The sequence below is a fragment of the Mustelus asterias genome, chromosome 15, assembly GCF_964213995.1.
Source record: "Mustelus asterias chromosome 15, sMusAst1.hap1.1, whole genome shotgun sequence".
Taxonomy (NCBI): Eukaryota; Metazoa; Chordata; class Chondrichthyes; order Carcharhiniformes; family Triakidae; genus Mustelus; species Mustelus asterias.
The window spans coordinates 70,995,201-71,015,057 of record NC_135815.1 but is presented as its reverse complement, the minus strand read 5'-3'; the positions used below and the strand labels follow the sequence as shown (position 1 = coordinate 71,015,057).

At 42.9% G+C, this 19,857-nt stretch overlaps 1 protein-coding gene across 8 annotated transcripts in view; it reads left to right on the top strand.

Moving 5' to 3' along the window:
• senp6a (SUMO specific peptidase 6a) overlaps positions 1–19,458 on the top strand; it is a 148,722-nt gene extending 129,264 nt beyond the window's left edge. For all 8 annotated transcript variants that reach the window (XM_078230074.1, XM_078230071.1, XM_078230072.1 and 5 more), the window contains 5 exons: positions 6,188–6,270; positions 9,379–9,458; positions 15,418–15,486; positions 15,577–15,727; positions 17,160–19,458. In XM_078230074.1, the coding sequence (XP_078086200.1) occupies positions 6,188–6,270; positions 9,379–9,458; positions 15,418–15,486; positions 15,577–15,727; positions 17,160–17,327 (551 nt within the window). In that variant the 3' untranslated portion in view covers positions 17,328–19,458. The remainder of the gene's footprint in view (positions 1–6,187; positions 6,271–9,378; positions 9,459–15,417; positions 15,487–15,576; positions 15,728–17,159) is intronic.
• The last annotated feature ends 399 nt before the right edge of the window (positions 19,459–19,857 follow it).

Genomic DNA, 19,857 nt, shown 5'->3' with positions numbered 1-19,857 from the left:
CACTGTAGACTTTTCATTTTCCCATGTTGGAACTTTGCAAATCATTTTGGCAACATTGTTCCATGTGAAGGTATTTTAATGATCTTGACTCATGAGAATTATGACATTTTTCGTGTGAAATGTATAAGGAAAGTGAAGTGTGGTGTGCTATCTAGCTAGGTTATGGTTTTTTTCAACATGAACATCCTTGGATACTTTGCGAATCAAGGATTCATGCATGGTACACACACCATCACTAGCTGTTGATCTCAGCATTACTGTACAGGCAGCTGCTGTTCTGCTCATAGATACTAATTGTAGAACTAATTTTCTTACTGAATCAATGCAGATTTTGCTGACTCAGGTCCTCTGCCATCTCCAGACTCCTTACCATCGTAGAATCCCTACAGTGCAGAAGGAGGCCATTCGGCCCATTGAGCCTACACTGGCAACAATCCTACTGAGGCCCTATCTCTGTAACCCCACATATTTACCCTGCAAGTCCCACTGACACTAAGGGCAATTTAGCATGGGCAATTTAGCATGGCCAATCGACCTAACTCGCACACCTTTGGAGTGTGGGAGGAAACCAGAGCACCTGGAGGAGACCCATGTAGACAAGGGGAGAACGTGCAAATTCCACAGAGACAATGACTCCACACAGACTGTGAACCCGGGTCCCTGACACTGTGAGGCAACAGCGCTAACCACTGTGCCACCATGTTGCCTTCTCTCAGCTTCTCTTCCAATTTCCCTGTTGTAACTGAAAGTGCTCCATCTTTTGTGGAATGCTCTCTGTTTCTTGATAGGAATTTCATTTTGTTTCCCCTCCCCTGTTACTGAATGTTCCACACAGCTCTTGTTTCAAAAGCTACATATTTTGAAATACTAAAGTTGTGGAAATTAGGTGATAAGATTCAGAGTTACACTCTTATTGATTTTATAAATCAACTTTTAAACAATATTTGCAATTTCTTTCGTTCCTACTCGCAGCAGTAGTAAATTTTATCCCACAACTGCCAATTTGACATGTTTAAGCATAGGTGTCTTTATCGTTGGCCAGTGCTGTGCAGTGTTTGGTCCTCGAAGAAATTACAAAAGAGCGCACTGAGTATGCACTCAACTGGGGTCACTGTGACCTACAAAGAACGTATAGCCCACAGCACTAACCTGAGTCTGTTCATACACCATGACATTAAAGTTATCTGCTTATCAAACATAGTGCGCACTTCATAGAATCATAGAAACCCTACAGCGCAGAAAGAGTCCATTCAGCCCATCGAGTCTGCACCGACCACAATCCCACCCAGGCCATATCCCATATGCCTACATATTTACCTGCTAATCCCCTCTAACCTACGCATCTCAGCACACTAAGGGGCAATTTTTAGCATGGCCAATCGACCTAACCCGCACATCTTTGGACTGTGGGAGGAAACTGGAGCACCCGGAGGAAGCCCACGCAGACACGAGGAGAATGTGCAAACTCCACACAGACAGTGGTCCAAGCCGGGAATCGAATCCAGATGAAGCAGCAATGCTAACCAGTGTGCTACCGTGCCACTTGTTAGAATACAAGACATTTACATCAACTAAGTGGAAAAGCCATGTTTTAGAACATTTTGACTCGATGTGGCAGGTAACAAACTAAAGGATTTATTGCTTGGGAAGAACTATCTACATTGAAGGGTTCAACAGCAAAACTAGATAGGTCTACTCCTAACAACACACTCATTCCAACTGCAGCCTCCAGACCTGGGGATGCGCGTCCTTGTTCCTGATAGTCCAGGTTCACAAGTTTGCATTCCATTGGTTCCAGTCGGTCATGTGACTTGCGAAGGATTGGCCATTAAAGTGCCATACTACCACACTCCTTCCCCTCCCTAACTCCTGGACTACTTGTGGGGGTAAAACTAAAAGAAAAACAGTTAACCCCTAGATAGGCAAATGACAATATTGCAGCAAGGAAAAATAGTTTGTAACGTCAGCCGATTGGAGACTTCTGGACCCTTGTGGAATGCAGCAACTCTGTCAGGCGTTCTTCATTAATGAAATAGATATGCTAACTTCCTCAGGAGCCCGGCCCTTACCAGCCCATTCCTCTGCCTCAGCTACCTATGCAGAGTTGGTCTTGGCCCTACCACAGTCATTGGAATCTCAGAGGCTGGTACATACAAACTGGATGTGGGGCCCACTTGCTTGTCTCCTGGACCTGGCTCTACTCTCTTGCCTAAGTAGTCGACATGTTTCTTTACTCAACACCCTGTGCCTCCACCACATATGAGATCGACCCGTCTTCTCCACAACTCTTCCTGGTACCCAGGCAGGTCCGCCACCAAAGTTCCTTGACAAAACGAGGTTGGCCAAATTAAATGATCTGTCCCTTTTTGAGTGTCATGATACTCTTTGAGAGGCTTACCTCGCCTTCCTCCTTCGCGACAAATTTAGCAACACTAAGTCCAAACAGGTATGCAGGTCCAACCCAATATCAATTCTGCAGGCGTGACCCCAGTGATGGCGTGAGGCATAAAGTTGTAGGACAGCAAAAAATCTTACCAATTGGAATGGCAACAGCCTATGAGCCTGCTTCTTCATCAAAGTCTTGAACGTCTGCAAGGCTCATTCCACCAACCCATTCAAGGCAGATTGGTAGGGGTCTGACCTGATATGCCTAGTGTGATTAGACTTCGTCAGCTGTGAATGCTATTTCATTGTCTGATGCCAACACTTTGGGAAGACCATGGTTCACTAAGATCTGCCTCAGTTTATCAATAGTAGACGTAGCTGTGGTGGATATCATAAGCTAGAATTCCAGCCAATTGAAATGGGCATCTACTAGGATCGGGAACATATGCCCCAAAAAAGGCCCAGCAAATTCTACATGAAGCTGCAACCACAGATGGCTTGGCCACCCCCAAGCGTGCATGTTCACTGGTGGAGGTAACACTTACTGGGTCTGATAGCTTTCACACTGCCCAACCATTTGTTCAGTTTCTCTGTCAATGCCGGACTATCAGACGTAAGTTCTGGCCATCGCTTTCATTCTGCTCTGACCTGGATGGGCATCATGTAACACTCGGAGCAGTAGCCATTGCTCTGGGGGTAGTACGATGATGGGGGCCCCCGACAATAGCATCTCATCTTTGCAGGTTATCTCGTCCCGACTTTGCAAATACAACTTCATTGCTCTGCCTTGTCAAAGTGCCATTTTCTTGACTTTTGACAGCAACGGGTCCCTATCTGTCCACAGCGTAATGTGAACTGCTGAGACAGGCAGGGTATCCAAAAAATGCAGATCCAATGCTGTGTCTTGTGGAACAGGTGGCAACGGTATGGTCTGTGGCAGTGGCAGGTGGCTTAGTGCATCAGCATTTGATATATGCTGACAGATATACATAGAAGCATACATAGAAAATATAAGCAGGAGTAGGCCATTCAGCCCTCCAAGCCTACTGCACCATTGATTATGATCTGAAACGGTCCATGTTCAAATGCAACACGATTTGGACAATATCCAGGCTTGGGCTGGCAAGTAACATTCGCACCACATAAATGCCAGGCAATGACTATCACCAATAAGGGACACTCTAACCACCGGCCCTTGACATTCGATGATGTTACCATCACTGAATCCCCCACTGTCAACATCCTTGGGGTTACCATTTACCAGAAACTCGACTGGACTCACCACATAAACACAGTGGCTACAAGAGTAGATCAGAGGCTAGGAATACTGCAGCGAGTAACTCACCTCCTGACTCCCCAGAGCCTATCCGCCATCTGCAAGGCACAAGTCAGGAGTGTGATGGAATACTCCCCACTTGCCTGGATGGGTGCAGCTCCAACAACATTCTTGACACCATCCAAGACGAAGCAGCCCGCTTGATTGGCACCACACCTACAAACATCCACTCCCTCCACCACTGATGCTCAGTGGCAGATGCACTGCAGCAATTCACCAAAGATCCTTAGCACCTTCCAAACCCACGACCACTTCCATCTCGAAGGACAAGGGCAGCAGATTCATGGAAACACCACCACCTGCCAGTTCCTCTCCAAGTCATTTACCATCCTGACTTGGAAATATATCACCATTCCTTCACAGTCGTTGGATCAAAATCCTGGAATTCCCTCCCTAACGGCATTGTGGGTCAACCCACAGCATCTGGACTGCAGTGATTCAAGAGGGCAGCTCACCACCACCACCACCTCAAGGGCAACTAGGGGTGGGCAATAAATGCTGGCCAGCCAGCGATGCCCATGTCCCACGAATGAATAAAAGAAAAGATGGCTGATCATCAGATCCAATGCACTGATCCTGCCTTCCCCCATATTCCTTGATCCCTTTAGCCGCTGCATGCTTCCAGCAGAAAGGCATCCTAGCTGAGGCAATAGACAGAACTGCCTTATCCTCTGAAAAGGCCCCAACAATGGCTTATGTACTGACACAATTATAGATGTACTTGTGAAATTTCTTCACTGTGTAGATGACTGCCAGGCTTTTTGTCTACCTCTGAGTATCTTTTCTCAGCATCTGACAAAGTCCTTGAAGCAAGTGCAATTGGTCTCTCCAGCCCATCTGACATTCTATGGGGCAGAACTTCTCCAACTTCGTATGGCAAGATGTCACAAGTGACTACTAATGGCTTGCTCAGGTGGACGTATACAAGAATGTGGACGTATACAAGAATGTCGAAGATTGTAAAGCCTATTTAACTTGGCCTGTTCCTCACAGGCAGCCTTTTCCTGCCACAACTGGTTCACCTCATTCTGCACACCTTGCAGTCTCACACACCTTGCTCGGTGCACTCGGTCGCTTGGGCCATCTCTACTGCCTTTCCCAGTGAAATCTTGGTTTCACCAAGCAGTTTCTTTTAGGTGTTGGGGTTGTTGATCCACAAACCAAACAATCCCTCAACATGTCTACCAGCGAAGGCCCGAACTCGCAGTGCTCAGCCAGCTGTCAAAGTCTGGCCACAAAGCAGGAGGCTATCTCTTCTGACTCCCCAACTGCAGAATGAAATTTGTACCACTGCATGATAAAGGAAGGTCGGGGGTTATAGTCATCCTTGGCTAAATTGACCAACTGGTTGAAGGTTTTTGTGTCTGTAACTTCGGGTGGTGCCAAACTTCTCACCAGTTTGTAGGCCTGTGGGCAGCAGATTGTGAACGGTATCACCTTCTGTTTCTCTTTGGCTGCTACTTTGTTTGCCATGAAAAAATACCACACCCTTTCAATGTACTGCTCCCAACTCTCAATCCCTGTGTCGTATAGCTCTATTTTCCCATCTTTAAAACGGAGTCTATACCTTTTCTCCTTTGAACTTCAACTTTGAGTGATCGCTCTCATTCCCCGCCAACTCTGCATTGCCGCCTTTCAACGACTGATCAGATTTGCCCTTGTTGCCAGTGTAGTAACTTGATGTGACTCGATGTGGCAAGTAGCAAACTAAAGGATTTATCGATTGAGAAGAACGACATACAACGAAGGATTTAACAGCACAACTATCCAGGTCTACTCCTAACAATGACCAAATTCAATTGCAGCCTCCAACCCGGGGATGCACGCTCTCGCTCCCGATAGGCCCAGGATTGCATGGTCATGCTCTATTGGTTCCAGACCAGTCACATTGCCTGCGAAGTATCGCCCACTAAAGGGGCCATGCTACCACAGGCCCACAATCAATGGGCTGGGCAGCGTGGTTGGTGATTAGTTTGGGTCAGGATTGGCAATCGGGGCTGGATTAGCTGAATATTTTATTGAAGGGACAGTAGATGACCTCTTTCTCCTCCTGATCCACAAGGGGTGTTGAAGGAGGCACCTACCTTGTAAAACTGGCATTTCCTACCTACCTCCCTCTGTGGGTTGCAACAATAAATTCAAAACTAGGTTTATTAATTGTTCTGCCTCACTGCCCGTTTCCTAGATTTGACCTTTACACCTCCTGACCCCTCCCTGCCTGCTGTAACGGGGCTATGTTGAACAGTTGCTGTGTTCACCAACAAACTTTCCTTTGATAGCTTGCAGGACGAAGACAAATTGATTATTTTAAGGTCTAAGGACACTCTGCTCTTAATGTAAATTTTCAGCATGTTCTGAATTGTTTTAATATCCGTTGCTTAATTGTCACAGCTAGAGGCTTAATGCAGCTGTTTAGAAGCTTCAGTTTTAAAAATGCTGATAATGAATGTTGAAATTTCAAAACAGATGCTTTAAGGCAAATCCAAATCAGTTATGCCGATGACAACGATGATTCCTTCGACTTTTTGCCTGATCAGGAATACAGCCAGGTGAGATTATAACTTGTACAACCCTTTCATTATATTTTTATGGATAAAAGGATAATCTGCTTTATGGCATCGTAAATTTATGAATTGGTGCTGTTACTGTACTATAGATATTCCAGATTTGCACCAATCTGTCAAACATCCACCGGTATTCTTCAACTGCAGCCAGGACTTCAAAGAAATAAATACTTGGATTTATCAGAAACATTTCACAATACTTTGTATTCAATATGTAGCCTATAATTCATAACTAGAAAAACAAATGCCATTGTCACAAAAACAAAATTTGAAGAAAGCCAATTCATAAAAGGTTTGTTGATCCTTCTCGTCTTTACCATTGACAATTCATTAGCATTCTGTACACCATGCCATTGAATAATACTTCACACCACCAAAGCCCCAGAACAGGCCTTCGTTTTCTTCAAGACTAATGTCCTCCTAGCCAATCTTCCAGCTTCTCCCTTCTGTAAACTGGTAACTTTTTCAAAGCACTGCAATTATTGTCACTGTGCTGTCCTTCACTTCCATTGCAGCATTTTCTCAACCCACTAATGGATCCTGGTTCCCCAATGAGTTGAATTCAAAATTATTTTTCTTCATTTCAAATTTCTCCATGGTCTTGCTGCACCTACCTTACTTTCCTTTAGTTTTTTTTTCTCTTCCCCTGGCTTCCACTCCATCACTGGTAGTTCCTTGTTCAGTCATTGCGCTCCTGTCACCTTTAGCTTTCTGCCAGCTCCCTTCAACTGTGATACCTTTCCAGGTTTCCAAAACGTTTAAAGTGATGCACTTCAACTATTTTCACCCATCCGTGACATCAGAACCTTTCCCATTTCCTTTTGTCCTGTATGCACTATCCACTATTTTCACTGCATTAAAGTAAATTAACTTCAGGAAGTGTCTTCTGTGTGAGTAGTTCTATAGAAATGCAATCTGTTGTTGTGAAAGGTATTTCATGAAGTGATTAGATGGATTGAGTCCCATTTAAAATTTAACAATTTACCCCTGAACTGAACATCAGTTATCTTCTTGGGCAGTACCAATGTGGCCTTGAAATCCATCTGTAAGTCAGCTCTGTAGAACAGTGCTTACGTTTTCAGAATCATGGAAAGATACAGCACAGGAGGAGGCAAGTCAGCCTGCCTTTGCCAGCTCTCTTTGGGCTTATTCAAATCATTTCACTTCCCTGCTCTTTCCCCATAGCCCTGAAAATATGTTTCCTTCAGTTGTTTATCCGATTTCCTTTTCAAGGTTGATTGAATCTGCTTCCTTCGTTCTTTTAGGACATGCATCACAGATCACATCAATTTGCTGCATAATAATTTTTACAAATCCTCATGTTATTTGTTTCTTTTGGCCAATCGCCTTTAAAATTTGTATCCTGTAGTTTCTGTCACAGAAAACACATCCTCCTTATTTACAATTGTCATTTAGTGAAAGAAAACTGCCCTCCTTACTTGATCTGGCCTCCATGTGACTCCAGCCCCACACAATGTGGGTTGACCTTAACTACCCTCTGTTCTGGTATGATTCTAGTAAATCTCTTCTGCATCCTCTCTAAGGCCTTGACATCCTTCCTAAAGTGTGGTGCCAAGAATACTCCACCTGAGGCTTAATCAGTATTTTGTAAAGGTTTACGACAATCTCCTTTATTTTTATACATTTATGCCTCTGTTTATAATGCCAAGAATACTATATGCCTTTTTAAGCTGCCTTCTCAACTTGTCCTGCTATCTTCAAAGATTTGTTTGATAGACCTCCCCAGGTGTCTCTGTTCCTGCAGCTCCTTTAAAATTATATCATTTTATGTATGTTGCCTCTCCGTGTTCTTCTGACCAAAATGTGTCACTTCACACTTTTCTACATTAAATTTGATCTGCCATTAGTCTAATCAGTTCACCAGTATGTCCGTCTGAAGTCTGTTACTATCCTCCTCATTATTGTGTCACCTGCAAACCTTAAACTGAAGTGCTATATCCCCAAGTCCAGCTCATTAACAGTATAAATCAAAAAGAGCAATGGCCCTAATACTGATCCCTGGGAAACACCGTTGCATACTTCCCTCTGGTCTGAAAAGCCATTGTTCACTGCTGCTCTGTGCTTTCTTTCCCTCAGCCAATTTAGTATCCAAGCTGCAACTGTCACTTCAACCCTGTGAACTGGAATTTTGCTGACGAGTTTTTTATGTGGTACTTTGTCAAAGGGATTTTTGAAGTCCATATACATATTATCAACCTTCCCTTTTCATCAGCATATTTTGCCTTTATCAAATCTATGCTTTCGTTTGTAGAAACCGTAGAAACCATAGAAACCCTACAGTGCAGAAAGAGGCCATTTGGCCCATCGAGTCTGCACCGACCACAATCCCACCCAGGCCCTACCCCCATATCCCTACATATTTTATCCGCTAATCCCTCTAACCTACGCATCTCAGGACACTAATTTTTAGCATGGCCAATCAACCTAACCTGCACATCTTTGGACTATGGGAGGAAACCGGAGCATCCGGAGGAAACTCTCACAGACACGAGGAGAATATGCAAACTCCACACAGACAGTGACTCAAGCCGGGAATCGAACCCAGGTCCCTGGAGCTGTGAAGCAGCAGTGCTAACCACTGTGCTACCGTGCCGCCCATACGTTTCCAAATACCAATTACTTTTGTCCCAATTATTGCCTCTGGGGAGGATTAAATTGTTGACTTTTCTATTTTGAGGACTCCCCAACTTTTAGTACATCCTGGCTACCCAATATTGCTGTGTCTGTCCTTTGCTGCTACATTGGCAGCACCTTCATCTTTATGGTGCAAAATTGTAATTTGGTGCTTGCCCTTGCCCTCTACCTCCACTGGCATATCTCCTCTTGGGTCCACCCTATCTTTGACTGCACTTCTTTGCAAACACTAAATTCTAAGTCTCTTGTGTTCCCTTTTTATGCTAGAATTTGAAATATCAAATTTAAAATTTTCTGAGTACTTCAGTAAAGGGGCATAGGATGGAATTGGTGATTTGTGAACTCCTTAATGCGACTTACATATGTTGTACATTTCACTCATTCTGCTGGTCAGGATCATTTGTTCCTGATAGTGATTGTAGAATTTCTATTGTTAAGGAGGACAGCAATGAAGCTGGGAGCATGGCAGAGGACAACTCTTCAGAAAGTGTGCCGTGGGGTCAGCAACCTTCAAAACAGTGAGTGCATGAGTATTGTGAAGTAGGATAGGTCTGTATCTGAGTTTGCTTACAGACCTGTCTTTCACAGTTGTACAATTTCTGAAAATTGTCACAAATGTCGATAATTTTTCTCCTCATCTGGTTTTGGGTTCTGAGGCTTCTAAATAAGATGCAAAAAATATTCAGCACTTGAGTTTGGTATTCATCACTTGGTTATCCTGCACGTGGATTCAGCTGAGTTTGCTATCCAGACAAGGAGTCGTTGCACAAATGTTAGTACCTCTGACTAACGTCTTGGAGTAGCCATGTTACCTTCTCCGTCTTATGTATTACATAAGACGCCAGCCCAGGAAATATAATGAAACTACCACGTAGTTCTTATTTTACACTTAAATGATATACTTTCACAATGTAATTTACATAGTTAATGTACAAGAAAACGATACGGATGACCTACAAATCTGGCCAGTCCTTGTAGAGATTTCATCAGCCCTTCTTCCGCAATAAACAGTCTCTTGAAATTAAAATAATAACAGTTATCTTGTACAGCATTGTGATCACCAGGATACAAAGTATATTGACCATCAGATAGTTTATTAGTGGCATGTTTCAACAATGTGGGACATTGAGGTAGGTTCTTTACTCAGAGAGTGGTTGGGGTGTGGAATGGACTGCCTGCTGTGATAGTGGAGGCGGACACTTTGGGAACTTTCAAGCGGTTATTGGATAGGCACATGGAGCACACTAGAATGATAGGGAGTGGGATAGCTTGATCTTGGTTTCAGAAAAGGTTCGGCACAACATCGTGGGCCGAAGGGCCTGTTCTGTGCTGTACTGTTCTATGTTCTATGACATGGTTATACTTCTTTGCAATGACAATTCTCGTCACCACAAAGGCTTCATAGGTGAAGATTTGAGGTGCACTCTCCTAGTCTAGTTTAAAAGTGGCTCAGAAGTGCCCAACTCCAATATGACTGGTTGAACCTAGTTGACAATTCTATGGGTTTTTATAGGAAAATGTGTAGTCATGTCTTGATACAGCAGGGTTACAGAGGAAGTGTCCAAGGAATCTGAATAAATTGACCATATTAGATGTCTTGAAGATGTCTGGTGGACAGAACAAATCGGAACAAGTCATCACCATGATTTTGCCTCCATCTGTTCACTAATTTTGCCACTGAAACTGAATGGGACAGATGTGGAGGGGATAGGCTGCAAAGCACAGATAACTACAGGAGGGCTGTGCAGAATGCACCATCAAGAACCAGATGAGTGTGAAGTGGAACTGTCTGCTCATGAAGCAGAGTTGGTAGCTTTGCCAATTAGGGTATTTCATATTTTGACTTTCTCAGCAGTTAATAATGAGCTACCGACCAATCTCCCGCTGAGTGTTTGTTCTAAGATGCTGGAGTGATTGCCAATGTATATTTCTGGTACTAAATGTTGAGCTGGTCCTCCACTGTGTGTCTCTAGTACTGATGCTATGCTAAGCCCAGACTAAGTTGACAACTGCCATGGTTACACTTGTGTATAAGTGTTTGCCATAATTACATTAATTGAAAATGCCTTTCAGAAAAAAATAAGTTGAGTTATCTTCATCTATCTAACAGCAAAGGATGCTGTGTTTTATTAGTCTTCTGGCAAAAATATCGAAGATCCTGCCATATTGGGCGATCTTTTGCTTGAATTACTACTGCAGGGTCAACATTCCAGAGTAAACCTGGCCTACTACACTAGCTTGTGGAGATACCGAATCAGTTACCTTCCTCGTGGATCAATTCAAGCACTGTTCCATTTTAAACTGCACAGATAATCTACCTGACTAGATTGTGGAAATTCATGCATATTAAAGCCATGGCTATTCCAACTAGTGACTTTTTCATCCTTGAAACCATATTCCATGATGATATGAAAGCTGTGCCCAGAAATGACATCTTCAGCCATGAATACTCTGTCCTTGTGTTTCACTTGCACGGTACTAGCACCCATTGGGAACTTATGATTATCTTAAATGGTCATCTTCTTAAACTTAATACTCATCCTGCCTGCTTGTGCATCATTCTAGACTTGTTGCAAACCTATAAATACCATCTACTTGAAAGCACCTGACCAAAATAGCCTCATCTCTCTTGAATTGAAAGGATGTCATGCCTCATTCAGAGTTACAGGAAATTCAACAGCCAAAAGCTCACTAAGCTCTTTTGAGCCCGAGAAATCTTCAGAAATTCGATCATAGTTAAGGAATCAGAAAGCTCTTTAGTTTATTTCCTTGATTCCTTTCTGAAGAAGAAAGCAATTTAACTCCTGCAGAACAGCTAACAAAATTGCTAATCAGCAATGTGCTTATAATGTTTGCTTTCATAGCAATTTTAACATGATAGTAGCTCAGATGATGGTTACATGTCAGTTGTGGACTCTTAATGAGAACTGGTTATTGAAAGATGAGTGAACTGTTTGGTTGAACTGAAAAAAGGATATAAAGGATGTAGTGGCTTACTTAAAGGGGTCTAAGCTGATAGAAATTTGTCGAGGTCATCTTAGCAAGGGAATCAATAACGGCATGAAATACGTCTTTACATAGCACTTGTAAGGTAGAAAAGCTCCCCAAGACCCTCCACAGGAATGTTATCAAACAAGATGTGACATTGAACCACAACCTAGAGATATCTAGGCTGATGGCCAAACGGCATCAAAGGGATAGGTTTTGAGGAATGTTTTAAAGGAGGTAAGAGGGGCTGAGGGAAAGGAATTCCAGAGCTGAAAAAATGATCAACAATGGAGTAATTAAAATTGGGAATGCTCAAGAGGCCAGAATTAGAGGGGCCTGGGTATCTTAGAGCATTGGAAGGCTGAAAGAGATTACAGAGACGAGGAGGAGGAACGAGGCCATGGAGGGAGTTTAAAACCGATGAGAATTTTAAGATCTCTTTGTTTAAAGAGGAGTCAGTTTAGGTTAGCAAGCACAAGGTTGCTTGCTGCTAATAGGAGATGAATAGCAGAGTTTTGGGTGACCAAGTTTACGGCGGGTACAACGTGGAAGGACAGCCAGGAGTGCTTTGGAATAGCCAACTATAGAAATAACAAAAGCATAGATGAGAATTTCAGCATGTAGGTTAACTGGAGTGAGGGCAGTATAGGATAATGTTAGGGAAGTGGAGATGGGTGATCTTCGTGTTGACATAAATGTGTAATCAGGAGCTCAACTTGGTCAAATTTAACACCAAGATGCAAACAATCCAGTTCACCCTCATACGTTTCCCAGCAATGAACATGGAGTCAGTGTTTAGGGGACAGAGAGTGTGAAAATCACTGGCACTGATGGCTTTGTTCTTCCTAATATTTAATTGAAGGGAATTTCTGCTGCTTTGTTACTCGATGCCAGATAAGCAATGTGGCAATTTGGACATGGTAGAGGGCTTGAGAGGGCCAGTGGTGAGGTAGAACTGGGTGTCATCAGCGTGCATGAAGAAACTGAGGATTTGTTTTCAACTCCTTTCACTGATTGGCAACCTTTGGATGATAAATAGGAGGAAGGCCCAGGATAAATACGTTGGGGACATCAGAGGTAATAGTGCAGGAGTGGAAAGGAAGACATTGCCAATTAATCTCTTACCATGATTGAATAGATAAGGATGGAGTCCGGTTGAGTGCTGCCCCACTTGGCTGGATGGCAATGAAGTTGTTTTTGAAGAGGATCCTGTTGTCTACCATGTTGAAAGTGCAGCCGGGTTGTGAAGGACGAGGAAGAATTTGTCACAGTCATTTGGGATGCCACTTGTGACATTAAGAGTGGGGGTGAGGGTGTACCCAATTGGAGGGATTCAAACATGGAGTTCTGGGAAGACTAGGCACATTTCGTGGACTTTGGGAAGGGAAGATGGGCCTGTTGTTTGTAAATTGGGAGGGTCCAGGGTTGTCTTTTTGAGGAGGGGTGATGATGACAGATTTTGAGGAGGAGGGAGGCGGGGGGGGGGGGGTGGGGGGGGGGGGCGCCGCAGGGGGTGGTTCAGTACCTGGAGAGAGAAAATGTTTTTGTCAACTAATGGGAGCCAGGATAGGAGGTTGGGTTGTCAGCAGTTTAGTGGGAATAAGATTGAATAAAGTCCCCTCATGGACAAGTTTGAGCTCCGAACAGATGTGAATGGAGATGGGCGATAAAGTAGCTAAATAAGAGAGGTCAGAGATGGAGCAGAGGGGAGCCTTAGATGAAGTTTGGATCTTTGGGCTAGTGGCAGAGAGGGAAGTGGCACAAACAGCTGATCAGGTGGTTTCCATCTTAGTGACCAAAAAGACCATGAGCTCCTCGTTTGTTGGTGAGAGTGGAGGAAATGGGAGAGGGGTAGAAGAAAACAGTTTGCAAAAAATCCAAAGATGTGCGGGTAAAGTTGATTGGCCAAGCAAAGTTGCCCCTTAGTGTCAGGGGGCCTAACAGGGTTCATAAGTGGGGCTACAGGGATAGGGCCTGCGTGGCACTGTTGTCGGTGCAGGATTGATGGGCTGGATGGCCTCCTTCCTCATTGTAGGGATTCTATGATTCTGCAAGAGAAGAGGATGGCATGGTGGCTCAGTGGGTAGCACTGCTGCTTCACAGCACCAGGGATCTGGGTTCAATTCCGGCCTTGGGTGACTATGTGTGTGGAGTTTGCACGTTCTCCCCGTATGTACGTGGGTTTCCTTCGGGTGCTTTGGTTTCCTCCCACAGTCCAAGTTAGATGGATTGATCATGCTAAATGGCCCCATAGTGTCCAGCGATGAGTGGGTTAGGTGAATTAACTGTGCAAAATGCATGGGTTCGCATGGTTGGAGGAGAGGGCCTGGGTAGGATGCTCTTTCGGAGAGTCAGTGCAGACTTGATGGGCCGAATGGCCTCTTTCTGCACTGTAGGGATTCTGATTACAAAAGAACCCAGAGCATTCCACGTAATGTTGAGAAATTTTGATAGTTCAGAGCAGGACCTGATATTGCCTTGCTAACTCAATTTTTGATGGGACTAGGGCATCAAAGATGAGGATGTGATTGAGCAGACTGGTAACTGCAGAAATGTCAAGAATGAAGGCCAAAGGTTAGACAATTTGAATTTTGAAAGTAAAGTTATAAATTAATTGGGAGAGCATTTTTTCCAAGATTGGGAGGGGAAAGGATTGTGTGGAGAGCAATGCAAGGAAATGATCAGAGATGAATCTATGATTGAGCAAATGTTAAAGAAGGAAAAAATATGAAAGTAGCTCATGAAGTAGAGTACTGGAAATCTGGAATTGAAAAAATGCAAGTGTGAAGCAGACTGAAAAGACCAGGAAGATCTCAATGATATCCTGTGCTCCCTGCAGTCAGCAGGGTGCTCAGACAAATGCTCCACATCATGAGGCCGGCTACCTTCCATTGTCAACAAATGTCATGTCCCCATTGCCTCTGTTTCTGAGGCAAAAAGAGTTTACCGTGGTCTAAAATTGGAAAAGCATAACCTCATATCAGAAAGTTTCCAGGAGCTCAGGCAAAAGAAGATATTATTCCTGCAGCTTGCATTGAACTTGATTGCTACTAGTGTAGGTGTTTATCTTCAGGCCTGAGTAAGCAAAGGGTCACATTTGCAGCCAGCATAAAGGTGTTCAACAAAATGGTCACCCAGCTGTGTTTCTCGTATAAAGGTGGCAGTATATTTGAGCAAGGAATCCAGTATGTTAGAATGGAAGAATCCCTGTCTCGTGGAGAATTCATTTGGGGGCCCTGGACAATGGTGTGGAAAGAATAAATATTGTACCTGGAAGCTTGGATGGTGGAAGATGAATGATTGTATTTGATGTGATACAAGGAGTATAACCAGTCAATGACATTGCCTTCAGACATCCCAGAATGTGACATGGCAGGTGTATTGTTAAAATTCCAGGACATTCTCTCACCCGCATTACTCACTTGACAGTCATAACCCAATCTTAACCCAATTAATCTCACATGTTCACGTTGTTATTCTTTTTCACAGGCCATGTATTCTCATCATGGACTCTTTACGTGGACCAAGCCGTGCAAACGTGGTTAAGATCCTGCGAGAGTAAGAGCTATTCTGAAAATCACTACTTCACTTTTTAAAATTCTAACAGGGATATTCCCACTTGACTCTCTTTATTGGTTCTTGGAACAGATACCTTGAAGTAGAATGGGAAGTGAGGAAAGCAAGCAAGAGGGCTTTCACCAAAGACGTGATTAAGGGCTCCAATCCTCGTGTTCCTCAGCAAGACAACTTTAGCGATTGCGGTGTATACATCCTCCAGTATGTAGAAAGTTTTTTTGAGGTTAGTATCAACTTTTATTCTGGGTGCGAGAAGAGCAGAAGTCTGTTGTGAAAGAAGGATGGTTTTAATTTCATGTGCAGCTATATTGTTGACCAGTCACTTTTGCTTTTGATCTTCCTCTCCTTCTGGAGGTTTCGAATTGCTTAGATAGAGATGCACAATGTACCAGTAACCCACCTGGGCATTCAATATTGATAGATTAATCACCAGTAGGCCCAATTTTGGTTTATTCATGTAAGCATACGAACCAGCAGTAGGTCACCAGATAATCAGTAGTGGAAGACCTGGTTGCTTTATATCCCCAGCCACCCACGAGAGCAAACCAACTAATTCACTGCTGGCAATTTTGTTTTCATTCCTTAATAGCTTTGTTTCTGCTGCATGCAAACTAACTATTGGAGAATTGCAATAGGAGTAAAAAACCCAAAGATCTCAAACCAATACCAAAACATTCAGCCAAGCATTTAGGATATTGAGGAATACTGTAGACTGATGGTCTGAAAATAACTTTTTAGCTGAGGCAATCAAAGAATTGAAATAGCACCTCTCCTTTGTTTATTTTCAAAAGTTTTTGACATTCAGCGCAAATAAATTGGACCTCTTATGACTAATGCCATTTTAGTTCTTCATATTTATGAGGTCCCATTCAGAAAGGAAATTTATGAATTGCGAACACTTTTGAATCTGGGCCGTGCTGCTGACTCAATCCACATCAATCTCCGTAACATCATCTGTCTCGGACCCTGCTGAACCCTCAATTGTGCCTTTGTTACCTCTGGACTCTAGTATCCTGGGGGGTATCCTGGGGGCTTTCCTGGGTGCCCTGCCTTGGTGTATCATCTTTAAATTTAAACTCATCCAAAACACTGCTACCCCTATCCAAATTCACATCAAGTCTTGTTCACCCATCACTGCTGAGTGACATTGGCTGCCACCAGTGACATGATTCTCAATTCCTCTTTTTTTTCTTCTCAAATTCCTCCATGGTTCTCCTCTCCCTAGCCCTATACCCTTCCACCAGTCGCACAACTCTGAGGTCTCTCCGCTCGTCAATTTTGATTGTTCATGCAAAATTCAGTGCTTTGCTGTTGATAGCTATGTGTTCAGATGCCTGGCCCCTGAAATGTGGAATTTCTTCCCCTAAACCTTTCTGCCATTCTACCTCTCTCTGCTTCTTTAAGAGACCCTTTAAAACTTATCTCTTTCACTAAACATTGAGTCATCTGCCCTTATATTTCATTACGTGACTGTTGAATGTTGTCTAATAATGCTTCTGAGAGTTATGAATGCAAGTTGTTTTTGAGAGGCACAGCTAAAGTTAATAAAGAGTAGCTACAAAGGTCATGTGGCATATAAATATCTTCAGGATGTTGTCTGTTTCCCACCTGCGTGTCTCGCCATTGAGCTAATATTTGCACTATGCTATCCACAGAATCCGATTCCAAGTTTTGAGCTGCCCATGAATTTGATAGACTGGTTTCCTCAGCAGCAAGTTAAAAAGAAACGAGAAGAAATACGCAATGTAATTCTCAAACTGTGTGAAACACAAAGCAAAGGGAAGAAAGGGCAGGAACACAGAGCAACAGAGGCACCTTCATGAACAATCCCTGACCAAGACAGACTCTGACGGAAGATACCCTTTTCGGTTACAGGATATTGTTGCACTAACACAGAAATGACTTTGATTTGTTCTAGTGTAGGCTTCCACAGAAGGATGAATTCTCAGTGTGCTCTTGATCTTTTAGGACATTGTTTGATGCACACGTCTTCATTTTACAGCCACCCAAATGAATGTTCATGTGCTGTTATAAATATAACAAACTGTACATATGTTCATAAACAGATTTTGCAGCATTTGTGATCAATTTTCACTGTTTGAGTTAGTAAGCATTTTGGTATGTATTTTTGTTAAAGGTAGTTGGATAGCTACTTACAAGTATGATTAAAAGTTATTGTAGTATTAAATGGACTGGGCAAATTTATTTTTTATTTTTCTTGCTGAGTTTCTCGATACATTTTCTTCCCCTTCTCACGTGAATTAATTCACTCATTGTTCGAGCTTGGCTCCAAGGTGTCCTGAAGTACATTGTGGAAGTAGCCATTAATCATGGCCCTTGACACTGTATGTTGGCAGCCTAACCCTCCAGGGGAGTGCCCAATCCTCCTCTTAGCGAAATGTCCATCCAGGCATACTTCCAACAAAGGTCATTCAGCAGCAGGGATTCCAGCTCATTTCTCTTCAGCCTAAGAGTGCTGAGGCCTATTTGCAGCCTGGCTCGAGGTCAGCTAATTCAAGAGCAGGGCATCAAACTTTGCTGAACTGCAGGCACAATGAATAAATTTGAGCCAGTTTTTAAATAGGTGCACAAACTGGTGCATGTCACCAACCATCTTTGAAAGCACTTATTGCACATTGGGTACAATTCGGCTATTAGGAGAACCCAATCTGGAAGTTGTCAGATTTGAAGCTCCTGTATAAACAAAACTCACTTAAAGGACGCACCTGTGAGACTGTAACCCAGCCAGTTCCAATGGGGCTGGGAGGCAAGAAAATTGATATGTATGGGGAAGGTACAGATTTAAAGCAAGCAAGTGCCTTCAAAAAAAATCTCTTGGATAACTGGTGTATAGTTACACATCCCCAGAATTTGTTGGTTATCAATTTGCAATTAAATCAGGTTGTACTTGGTGTTTTCCTTATTACGAGTTAGGTGATGAAGGGTTGAATTGAAGTGCCCCATGGAATTGTCATATCCAATCAAACTATCACTGAAACCAATTCTGGATGCCTTCTGCAAAAGCTGTCCACGCAATGTTGGTTTTTACTGCTTAGTTGCATTAAAACTGTCTGTATTCAAAGGTTTGCTTAATCTAAATCATATTTGGAACTCGACTGAATATTTTGAGGAATTTATTTCTCCTCTGCAATAATACCTCAGCATATTTATGCACATCTGTATATTAGTAATTGCCATCATAAAAAGGAGAATGTTTGTGCTGATTTTCTGTAATTCTGGCTTTAGATTGTAATCTGTGTACTAATTTGTGGAGCATGCCTATGCTTTATATTTCATTTTTCTGCTGCTACGACCAGAGATGCCTCTCAAATACACTATTTAAACTGCAAAAATGGTACTGAAATAAGAAAATGGTTAAGGCATTGAGTTGTTCACACAGTGATAACACAATTCTGTGATGCTACTTCACATGTTTTGATGTAGGCTATCCTTTCATCTTATTCCTCTCTTTATAAAAAAAAAGAGCTTGGAATGGAATTGAGAGAGAATTTTTCTTTAGAGTAATCAAATGACTGCTGTATGCATGGTGTATGGCATTAGTGTTTGGTCTCAGCTGGGAGAGGCTGGTCCACTACCTTTAGGCCTCACAGTCATAAGCTATAGAGAGGGAGAAACAATAAGCTGAAGTTGCCCTTCAGTTTAATGGCCCGGTGACAGTCATAATCCAGACTTGCAATTGAAGACTGATCACGTCACACAGCTATTGTAAGGAGCCATCCATGCACAGATATGATTTCCCACCTTTGGCAGAGGGGGGAGGAAATTGGAGGACTCAACACCATGTAGATCAGACACTTCAGGCAAACTGCAATATGAATTGCTCCATGCTGCAGTAGTATTTACATGCTTTCCCTTCAGTAAAATTGGAAAACTGACGACATGGGAGCAAATAATATTTTTCCTACTGTGTATTAAAATATTTGTTAATAGTCCAATGAGTGGCTTCTCTTTATTCCAATGTTTTGACATAACTTAGAGTAAGCCAACATTTCTGTCGATTGTTTTTGATATTTTTGTCCTTGCACTGAGTGCTCAATTTCCTTTTCTACGGCACATTTTTGAGACGTGTGTCATTACCTTTTCTGATGTAAACTGATTGCTGCCCTATCTTTCCAGTAGATGAGATTGTGCAAATCGGGGATTGAACTGGAAATTGTTCCATTAGTACAGCAGGCATTTCCTTACGAAACCATTCTCCCCATTATCAGGTTTTAAGGATAGAACACAAGCGATGACAGTGAGACCAAGTATTATTTTGCAATGACAGCTTGTTTGCAAGTTTTCCTTGATTCTGGTAGCAGTTGCCCTCTGAACCAGTTGAGGGGCTTGTGT